This window comes from Notothenia coriiceps, unplaced genomic scaffold (assembly GCF_000735185.1).
Source record: "Notothenia coriiceps isolate Sejong01 unplaced genomic scaffold, NC01 NC01_scaffold00026421, whole genome shotgun sequence".
Classification (NCBI taxonomy): domain Eukaryota; kingdom Metazoa; phylum Chordata; class Actinopteri; order Perciformes; family Nototheniidae; genus Notothenia; species Notothenia coriiceps.
This window is the reverse complement of record NW_011359122.1, coordinates 945190-956556: the sequence shown is the minus strand read 5'-3', so window position 1 is coordinate 956556 and position 11367 is coordinate 945190. Positions and strand designations below refer to the sequence as shown.

The following is an 11367-nucleotide window of genomic DNA, read 5'->3' as shown; positions in this document are numbered from 1 at the left end:
GATATCTGCAATGCCTGCTGTGTGTCATCAGCTGTTGGTGGTGGTCTTACCTCCTGCATTGCAGCGACGCGCAACCTCCCAGTACACCAGGCCTAGCGCATAAATGTCAGCACACTTGAAGGAGTCAAAGTGTTTCATGTTGATGGTTTCGTCCAGGACTTCTGGAGCCATATACCTAGAGGCAGCAATGAGTAAGAGCAATAATTAGCATTTTCATACAACACGTTAAACATTTTCAACTATCTTATTTAGTGACATAAAATCTTAACTTTTTAAAGCCATTTTCTCATTTAAGAATAATTACATTTTCAAAAACTTCTATGGATTTACAAAAGGATAATGCTGGACACATTCTTTATTGTTCAATTCAACATGAGAGACAGTAACAAAGTGTCAGTCGACACTGTGACTATTCCCTCCTGTTTGTTGCACTCAGACCCAATGCCATTGGGTCCTCCAAAAGACGGAAGAATGTGCTCAAAAATAAATCGTTTTATTTTGTAAGGTAAAGCCCTTTACAAAAAACGGGGGGCTATTTTCAGCTCAGCATTAGTGGATTCTACTAAGAAGTAACAGCAACATTACAGTGTTGAATGTGGGATTTATACTTGAATAGTTTTTGGACACAGTGAAAGTCAGGGGCACAGAGCAACAAGCCGTATACTTTACTGCTGCTTTTAATCCTTTTGTTGGATTTGTAAAAGATTTAAGAAAACTTCCTGTAGCCAGACTTGGCCTTAACAAATCCCCTATGTATGCCTCCGTTTGCTTTTAAGTGAATGAGTATGGAAACATTTACCTCTTTGTGCCCACGCGCTGGTTCGGAGCTATATCGATTGTGTCTGTGATGGACTCGTGGCGGACTGCCAGGCCGAGGTCAGCTATGGCACACATGCCATTCTTCTTAACCAGGATATTTTTAGACTTGAGGTCACGGTGAGCAATGCCAGGCTTACCTGCAGGAGAGAACACATCATTACATTTACATCAAAAGCAGAAATAGCAACATGCTTGCTGACTGTAAATAACCACTGTATTGTGCATATGAATTCATGCACCTGCCCTGCAGTGTTCATTTGGTTTATTAATGGCATTCCGCGCCGTAACATGACAGTTCATCTCACCCTGGGTGCCGAGGATTTCCATGTGTAGATGAGCCAGTCCGCTGGCTGCCGACAGGGCCAGTTTGATCATCCCCTCGATGGTGACAGAGTAGCGGTTCAGGTAGTCGAAGAGAGAGCCGTGCTCATGATAGTCTGACACTAGCCACAGCTGTGTCCATGTACCATTGTCTGAAAGAGAGCAAATAACAATTAGAGAACAAATAACAGGAAGTATATACACTACAATTCAATTGAATAATGAATGTAGCCAATAGCCAGGTGTTTTTCTTTAACCAAGCAAGACAGGAGGCCGATAGTGTCCTTGTTTGCCCCAGTAGCTAACAGAAGCCATGCTCAGTAAGAAAGAGTATTAAAAGGAAGTTATTTTCAGGTACTTTCCACAGGAGTAGAAGTTACATTGAAAAACAAAATGCATCATGTCCGTTGTTGTTGTTGGTAGTTGCTGGTCTTGGGAGGAAAACGGAAAGTGATCCCATTGTCTTTGCGAATGGGGCGCCAACACTCTTTGACACGCTTGGTTATAATATAATGTTTTCCTCTAACTTCAAAAGATGACATTTGGTGTAACTGTCTGTACTTCCTTTAGTTTTTGACTTGTTCCTTCTGTTACTTTCTTGTGGGTGGTCTAGGAATTGCTCCAAGTTTTACACAGCCCACAAAGTTTCTCACCTTTATTGTCTGCTGCAATGAATCCCAGGATGTTCTCGTGGCGCAGCATGATTGTCTGGTAGATCTCAGCCTCTCTGAACCACGAGCGCTCCTCTCTGGAGGAGAAGATCTTCACCGCCACATCTCCTCCCCTCCACTTCCCCCTCCACACCTCACCAAACCGACCCTTTCCTATGATCTCCTGCAGTACGATGGTCCTAGCCACCGTCCTCTGCACGAACAGGGGCAAACCTGTAAGCAGAAGAAAAGAGAACAAATTAGTCAGACAGAATGTTGTTTTACGACAGGTTGTGACGAGTGGTTCAGCAGTTTGTAGTTCAGGATAATTTCCCTAAGTGTTGCAATTACATTCACAGATTCAATAATGAAAGACTTGTCTGCTACTCTTATTGTGTAGAAGACACATAGGCTGTGAACATATAAACAGCATGTACTGACCAGAGCCTGATCCAGAAGTGGACATGTCGTAGATGAGGTCCTGCAGGGTCTTGTCCTTGGCCATGTACAGATGATCACAGGACGGGTCCTCTACCTCTAGCCTCTGCCTGTGGCTATAGGCCCTCTGGTGATGCTGGAACAGGAACACTCCGACCATCAGCAGCACACAGAGAAGGAACACCGGCCCCGCAATGACTGCCACCAGCTCCACCGGCCCCCAGGAGGCTGAGGTGGACCAGTCCCCCTCCTTTGTTGGGACTAGGAGAGCAAAATCAAAGAGGTTACACTCAATTGAAACAGTGCCACTGTCAAACTGATAGTGATCTGATGTTGATGATGTAGCCTTACCAGGGACTTCAATACTGTTGCAGTAATCTGAATAGCAGCAATGCGTGTTGAGCAGGCCTTCAGCGCTCAGACAGTAGAAAGGTTGTCCTGGGGGGACCAGATTGTCCCGGTTGATACAGATGCGTACATGTTGCTTCTTCTCCTCGATGTAGTATGTGGAGGCCATGCAGGCGCCATCTGTTTCGCATTCAAAAGCGGTCTTTTCACAGTTTGTGCAGTTACAACGTAACGCTGCGGGAAAGGAAAGTGAGAGTTAATATCAATTGACACAATGAGGTTTTGAAAGCACCTATTTAAAACGCCCATATTACATCCAGCAGGGGGCGAGCTAACCCCAGACATTCATCACAGGATTCAGTAGAGGCATTTTGTGAGATGCAGACAGAGCTCGGAGTTGGGAAGCAGCCAGGCGGCCCTGAAATCAGATCCTTCAATGCAGATGAACCCAAAAACGCAGGGTGGAGACGGACCGGCTCAGTGGGACAGACAAAGTGAAACCCAACAAGGGGAGAGAGATCCGGCCAAATCCCCAATGCAGCATTCTGCTCCATTACGCTTCTCTGTCTCTCACACAGAGAGCTGCCACTGTTTAAGCTAATGAGACAGAAGTTTTATTGAACACAGCACACTCCTGCTCGGGGACCTATTAAAAGCAGACACAATGGAACTCCTGCCACCGCCATAATAAAACTTCTGTGCTCCATCTACACATTTAAATAAGGTCAGTGCTAGAAAGTCCACAAAAAAAAGCTGCCACGTCAAGAAACAGAACCAGAGTTGGTTGGGAAATCTAGAAAGCAAGAAATGACCAACTGATTAGATTTGGAGTTTAATGTGATTTTGAGTCATAGCACACATGCTTCTCATTTCAAGTAAGGTCAGCGCAAGAGGCTTTTCCCAAGGTTTTCTGCAACCAAACACACTGCAAAACATGTTCAGGCTACCGTAGATGAACGCGGGACTAGTTTCAATGTGGGGAAAAGACAGGGAAGCAGCTAAGCTTGATTGAACCCCTGTCAGTGGTAGATGACAAACTGTCTGACTGACAACAGAGCTGTGCATGAGGCATGACAAGCCATGACCTGGTCCATCGTTCGAAAAACAAAGACGACACTATACTCAAAACTAAACACTGTAGACGTGGCAGGACAAGACGATTGCACCCAAAACAACACAGGAGGAGACACAATGCAGAGAAGAATTTAAATCTGTATTCTCCTTCATAAAGGAGGCGGTTGGACCACGGACAATGTCTGGATCAGAAGAAAGAACAGATTTTAAGAGTGGCAAGCTTCCACTAATCCTCGGTGTCTTATCCTGAGGGTTTCTTTGACCAGATGAGCTCACTGATCTCCGCTGTTTGCAACAACTTGGGTCCCTGTCAAAAGGTGTTAGTTGTTTCAAGAATGTGCTGAATTCAACTGAGTCGTCACACAATTACTCTTCTGTTCAGTCTTTTTTTTTTTTTTTTTAAATACTCCAAATGAATGGTTCACTGACTTCGCCATCTGCATGCAACGTCCCAGTGGCCAAAACCACAAACCCCTGTGTCATGGGAATACTTTCCATTTATCTGAACCCTGGGAGGTTGCTTTTGGTTTGAATGCATTCTTTGCATGTAGCGTGTGAGCTATGCTTGTCCACTGTGCAGTAACTGGAAATGTGGAAAAAGTATATTTCTCATCTGTTTGGGTTTGCGCGTGTCTTGCTCTCCAGGAGGTTATCGGGAAAATTGCAGGAAGTCTTGGCGGAGAATGTCCAAATTCACCACAGTGTGCGTGTACATGGAATTTCCTGCAGATTACACAGAGGTAAAGCAGGCTGGAACTTATAAAGAGAGTATAAACAAGCTGTGTGACACATCACACTAATCTGCAGCAGTAATAGATCAAATAGTTTAGCCAAAATAAAACACATGACAAGAGTAACGGATATAGGTTAGAATGCTGGCTGGCGCTGAATATCCATCATTCAATTCAGATAAGTTTCGCATTTTTCCATTAGGCTTCTCTCTTTTAGGCATGACATCAGCTGGTTTTAAGGGAAATAAATCATTCAGCAAGTCCAGAAAGGAGACATCATCATAAAAAAGAAAACAAATGGTTCTTCAAAGGGCATTTTTGTGATTATGTTCTCCAGACTACACCGCATTACATCCACACGAATGCAAGCTGGATTTGATGTCCTTCATGTTTCTCATTAGACTTAAACTGAAGGCTATAAACTACTTCTTATGACTTACACATTGCGCAAATATGCAATAACCTTAACAACAGCAATCTAATAAGAACACATGATTTTAAATGAACAGGCTCATCCATCATGGAGACTCAGTGTGTGGTAAGACAGATGGTACACAGACTTACAGACTGAAGCTCAGGAAGGAAACCAAACATGGCTGAAAACACACATTCCCTTCTCCGATCTGCAGTGGATGGTTTGTGGTCTACCAAGAGTTTGGTTTGTGGCAGGACTTTGCCTTTCGTGAAGGCTAGCTTGTGAAAATAACATATGTAGCCTGCTTCCACACAAACAAGCAGTATAGGTGGCCAATATGGAGGAAATCTATGACAGAATCGGCTGTTTTATTAATAAAGATAAAACATTCTTTAGGGAAAAACATAATGTTAGTGTTCCCTAATAAATAATTGGGGACATTCATCACATTGAAGCAAAAAGTCAATGAGAGTCCTGCTCATGGATTTGCCTCTTATTATTATGACCCAATACAACCGGACATACGAAAGGAAAGGAAAACCTCTATAGGAAAACAGTGACAGCACAGAATATATATTACCATATAATCTGTTTGCCTTTTTAAAAAATAATGGCTGTTAACAAAAATCCAAAAAGAACATCATGCAAAACAGGGTACTAGTACAAAACAAACTCAACCCATATCTAAGAAAGACCTCCTGGCCCACTAGCCTTCAGCAAAACGCTGTGATGTTTGCACAACGCTCTGCATATCTCACTGTATTCAGAGCAGAAGTGTTACAAAGCTAGACTTGAATGAATATTATCCAGCCTAAACACACATGGATCTGAGTAGAGGCCGTTTCTGAGTGAACTCTGCTCTTGTATCCACATAATTGGTGGTCTTTACACTGGTCCTTTGTGCTGAGATTAAGACGACATGAGGAGGGATTGGACTGGCCCCGCACGAACAAAGAGCAGAGTGGAGTGGGGGAGCGCACTCCTGCGTGGAGCAGCGAGGGGGGATGGGTGGCACAAAGGGGACAGACAAGGGTTAGCAGCAACAACCCCAATGTTAGGGGGCTGCTCTGGGTCAGACAGGATGGGGGCGGGCCCAACGTTGGTCAGGACAATACGGAGGGAGGGGGCAGCGGGGGAAACGAGCGGGCTTACAGGGCCCCCCAGCTGCGGTTGGGGTTTGCCCAAGTGACCAGCTGCGACCGTCATTAAAACCCAGTCTAGACTTTGACTTACGGGAGGGGGTGAATAACAGGAAAAGGGAACATTAGAGAAAATGGGGAGAACACTGCTTTCGCAAAGAGCAACTCCTTTGAGCTGTTAGTGTGTGAAGTTCCTATCATTCCGTTCATGTTGAGACAGGAAAGGGCTGACACAGTGAGGAAGGGATTAATAAAACATTGTTGCTATAACCAGCATCGCCTTAACTTGGACCCAACTAAAAACCACAGCATAGTCCCACTCCAAACACCTTTACACATTAACCTTGATGACCGCCTTTTGTGTGTTTGCTCGTATGAGGAGGAGTTCACTCTACTCATGCGGCAACCCAGTCAAAACAGGAAGTGAACTTCCTAGTATGGTGAGATAATAATAAAGTCTGTGGAAAATACACGTGGTCGCCGCAGGGCATCCGGGGTGCACAAACACAGTGGGTTTCTGGGAGCTGAGCGACGCAGACAGAGACAGTCGGGTACTTGCGTGTGTGCAGAGCACCATTACCAAAATGCCCTGGCTGAAATTAGATCCATACAGATACCAGACTGAGAGCTGATCAAGACAAGCAGACGCCACCAGACAGTGTGAGTGCAAACACACACACAAGGGTGCACATACACACGCACACACCGCAACTGTGTCCTAATCAATGCTAGGGGATGGAGGAAAGTCATTACCTTTGTCTGCATCTCGGGGTCAAATTACTGATCTGATTCTAAAGTGAAGTCTCTGGGGCAGATGATGCTTCTACTATCTCTACCAACCACCCTCTAGGCTACATCCCATCCTGTCTGTCTGCTGTCCTGGATGAGTTCAAAGGCACAAAAACATTAGCACAGGCTTACTTTGGATTTTATGCTGCAGCTCAAATGTCCAAACTGGTCCATTTTGCCTCTATAATGCAACAGTATATTACAGCACTGTGAGCTAATGCATTTGCCATGTGACTTGAGATTAAACCCCTTTCTGAGTATTAGCAGACCGGAGATTTAAAAAGTACTCCTTTATCTGTCTTACTTACTAACCGTTTTATTGAAAAAGCTCAACTCTAGCTAGAGTGTGGGATCTTATAATAAAATCCTATTTCATGACACTTATCTTTGGTTATGCATACTTTCATTGAACAAAAGAAAAATAGAATAAAAAAAAAAACTAGTTCGCAAAGACTAAAAACAAAAAACAAATGGGATGTATGGAAAAAAAATAATGATTATAAGGTTATTTTGCACAGAACGCATAATCAAATAATGTTCTGACACCAAAACAGCTTCTCTTGTTATCCTCACCAAATGTTCCAGACCTAATGCTAAGTTCATGTAGTAAAAGTGCCCTTTTGTATTGAATTGTTTTATTTGCATTGTCATCATTGCATTGCGTTCACTTCAAGCACTAGTTAGACAATACACACTAACACTAACACTATATCCCCCATCAAAAGATTTCTTGCCAACTACCATTCTCCGGATCGCACACCTTCAAGCAGAAAACAACGAGGCAGGTTAGGTCTAATCTGCATTCCAACTGAAGCCAACAAAAACTTATTTAACACTTCTTCAAAGAGACGTGTAATGGAGGACTGGTATCAGGTTCAGCCCTTTAGACATGAACTCACATAGCTACCGGGTCTGTCTGGGTGTACTGTGACAATAACAACACTCCAAGTACACTTTCAAGTTTGGCACAACAAGCAGATGTACATTTAACCCGAAACATACACAACAAAAAAGGACAAAGTGTTCTGGGTAAATTAACAGCATGTGAAGTGGTCAGCAGAAGGTGGAATAGCTGGCTCTGCAGTGCTAATAATCGCTTGTGGTCCAACATCAGTAATGGCCACGCTGGGTCAGTCAGAGGCTACGCTGTCTGCTGTAGCAATTAGGGCCCCGCGCGTCCGGGCCATCGGAGGTCATTACCAACACTGGTCATTATGGGGGGGGGGGAAACTATATCCCCCCCCCAGGCCTAACTTGACCCCATCTGAATCAATGCCACATTATAGAAAGTCTTGGTAAACACAGGTGTATTTTATATTTGTTTTGAAAGAGAGGAGGATTCCAGCCCAGGGAATAACCTTACCGTTTCAATATATTTAAAGCTTTATGCAATCATAATTTGCTGCAGGGGTTCTGCAGCCGAAACATCTGTCTGTCTAGAACAGGTCCCGACAATCGCAACATATTTTAAGATAAAAATATATAACTTTCTCATTTTCAAGTTTGAGTCTGGAAACATTACCAACACCCCTCCTCTGGCCAAACTCTCTGCTCTTTACTGAAACACACCTTTGAACCCATTTAGTTCGTACATTCCCTTGGCTCCGATCTATTGGGCAGGTGTACACATGTTCCAGGCTGAAACGCTCATGTTTCCTCCACCTGAACTCATTCACATGATGACATTAAACAGCACCTGTGGCTGAGTTTAGCCCCGCACAGACAGTTCCCTAAACAAGTTGAGAGGTTTTCATTGTCTGCTGTTGCCTTATCTTGGATTTTACACAGAAGCAATACAGAGATGTACAGGAGTCTCTAGATAGCTTGTAGAAGGGCTGGGCTACTAAAAGTGAGTGTTCAAGAGATAACCAGCGGCCTTCCTTTACCCTGGGGGGTAACCATAACCCATGATAAAGCTCGATTCCGGACTCAATGGTGGACGTCAGTAGGTAAAACAGAAATGGGACCGCAGATAAAGTACAGACTACCGTCTGATAAAGCACCAGGCCTACTTATATGACAGAGATGGAGAATAAAGAGGGCGTGGGTAAATGAGAAAGAGAGGGACGCGCCCTACCTCACGGCATTGTGGTCGACAGTGCCCATATCACATTGCTATTTTGCTCAGTGCTCCCAGGAAGACTGCGTCACACAGGCATGAAATGCGGATAACACTAGTGACTCCTGAATACACATGAAGTCAACAACAGGTGACACATCCATCAAACCTGTGAGTAAAGAGTATTATCACAGAAACATACTACACTAACCACAGGCCTGGAATCTGCTTTAGCGCAGCTACTTTCAGGTCTGTCTGGTTTCAGCCCATGTGTGGTGTAATCCATTATAATGGTGTGAAACTGTGGCTCCAGACAGACGTGTGGGCCCCCTAAACGGCAGACCTCGCCAGCTGGACAAACCCGTCATCGCCTGTCTGCAATGGCCACACATTCACCCCCACTTTCCCTTCACACATCACTGATACTATTGGAGTAACCCAGCCAAACAAACTGACCACTCAGGTGTGACAATATTTACAGCATGCCTTTAAATGAAGCAATCCACCTTTGTGTACTGCACCCTTAACTAAGCGGGGGAGAAATATTTATGATTCTTGGAAACATGATTAAACTGTTTGAGGCTGTGTGGTTGAGCTGTGTCTCAGCTGCAGGAGCAGGCGGGGTATTCAGACTGAAGCAGCCCCATAACTGGCGCATCAAAAGACCCCACTTGCCACATTTCCATCACAATGAACCCAGACTTCAACTCTGACTTCTGTCTGGGTATCTGAAAGCACGGCTGTTGTCACCCTATGCCAGCATTCACTTTCTGCTGGAGGCCACTAAGCAGCCTTTTCACTCCTTACAAATGGACCCCAATAGAAGGGCTGCCAGTGTTTACTCTCAATAACACATTTCATGCACAAAGTAGGTTAGGCCTTCATTCAGCGACTCCATTCTGCTCCATCCAGTGCGAACATGTGACGACACTGCCACTGAGCACATTGCATGTGTTTAAACAGTCCGCTATCAGCACTGAGTGTTGTCCCATTGCAAAACACTGATAAGCGGTCACAATCCAACAGGAGATTGTTTTGTAAATATGTTAGCCCAGCAACAGATAACTTCGACAGTAGACTAGATATAATACACTACACAAAAGTAGACTGCGTTCATACAATTGTTGTATTACAATGTTTTGTTGACTAAGGAAAAACAATTAACAACATTATTAAACTTTAAACTGTTCATTATCCAGTTAGCTAGCCTGCTTTAGCCTTGAAACAAACACCACCACCATGTTGTTGTTGTTGTGGTTACTTGCTATGTGTTCAATAACGACCATTCACAAGGCGGATTTGTTCTCAGTTGATAAAAATCTAAATCGGACAAAACGAACAAACCAGCGGGACTTTTGTATCGGGCAAACAGCAACCGTGGTATTGAGGTCAACGCTAGCTTGATACGGTTAGCCAGATCCCCGACACAACGCGCCATGGACGAGGAGCGACACCAGGCGATGCCCAGTCCGGGAAAACAAATCGAGACAAAAGCCGGAGAGGTGCTCAGATCAAACTTACCTTCACCGACGGCCACTAACCCGCACAGGGCCAGCAGCGTTAGGGCAACTTCTCTTAGAGCCATTTCTTCAACATTCCCATCTCTGCGCGATGAAATGCGTCCGAAGAGTGTCGTTATCAACACGAGCAGAGCTGAAACACAGCCACAGACACACCGCCAAACACTAGCCAGCCAGCCCGGGGAGTGACGCGTTTAAAGGGGTGTGCGCGCATGTTTAAAGGGGAGGGCTGCCCGCTGCATGTCCCCTTCTGCCACCGCTGAGGTCATGGCTGTGTGTTGTAAATACAAAATGTTGAATGGATTTCAAAATTCCAGTCTAACATCATCAAAAGATTGTGCACGAGGAAAGTATAGGCACCGTTTGAGTGAAAAATGAACACATCTTAACATTATGCTGTCTCAATGTATCTAATGTGATTTTCGACTAATTCACTGGCCCATTGCATGAAAATGGCCGAAATGCTGTTTCTAGCCTCTTTTTTTATGTCAAATTTGACTGAGTATCTTTGGATTTGGACTGACAAAACAAAACAATGAAAGATATTACCTTGGACTTTAAGGAAATGGGATGGACATTTTTCTTTTTTCTGACATTTTATAGACGAAAAGATTACGCTAAACTAGATAATAAATAGCATGTTAATGATCATGAAAGTAATTGTTGCAACAAAGTAATGTCTAGCCTACAGATTTAAATCAGATTAAACACTTCAGTGCTGATGCAGCCTTCTATAACATATTCCTGAATATGCATTTTTATTTAGTTTTGATTGCTAGATACACATTTTTTTTATCTTCTGTAATCAGTATTCATTTTGATGGGAGCAATGTGTTTTCAAAGACTTTATGGATGAATACATTCAACCTTTAATATTGGTTGGGGTCGTAATGTGGGATGTGGAGAAAGATCAATTTGAACTATAAAAATATGAGAGCCTAACTCCATGTTATTACTAAAAAATGTTATCATAAATTAACAGAAACTTGTCTGTTTTTAAAATCTGTCAGGTATATCTCACATTTTTGAAAGGATCTATATAAACTAGTTTGGATTGAAACTCC

At 43.7% G+C, this 11367-nt stretch overlaps 1 protein-coding gene across 1 annotated transcript in view; it reads right to left on the bottom strand.

Moving 5' to 3' along the window:
• acvr1ba (activin A receptor type 1Ba) overlaps positions 1–10478 on the bottom strand; it is a 13350-nt gene extending 2872 nt beyond the window's left edge. The window contains exons 1-7 of the mRNA XM_010784433.1: positions 10305–10478; positions 2580–2810; positions 2232–2489; positions 1794–2024; positions 1125–1292; positions 800–956; positions 51–175 (exon numbers count right to left, since the gene is read on the bottom strand). Of these exons, the coding sequence (XP_010782735.1) occupies positions 51–175; positions 800–956; positions 1125–1292; positions 1794–2024; positions 2232–2489; positions 2580–2810; positions 10305–10368 (1234 nt within the window). The 5' untranslated portion in view covers positions 10369–10478. The remainder of the gene's footprint in view (positions 1–50; positions 176–799; positions 957–1124; positions 1293–1793; positions 2025–2231; positions 2490–2579; positions 2811–10304) is intronic.
• Positions 10479–11367: the final 889 nt, after the last annotated feature.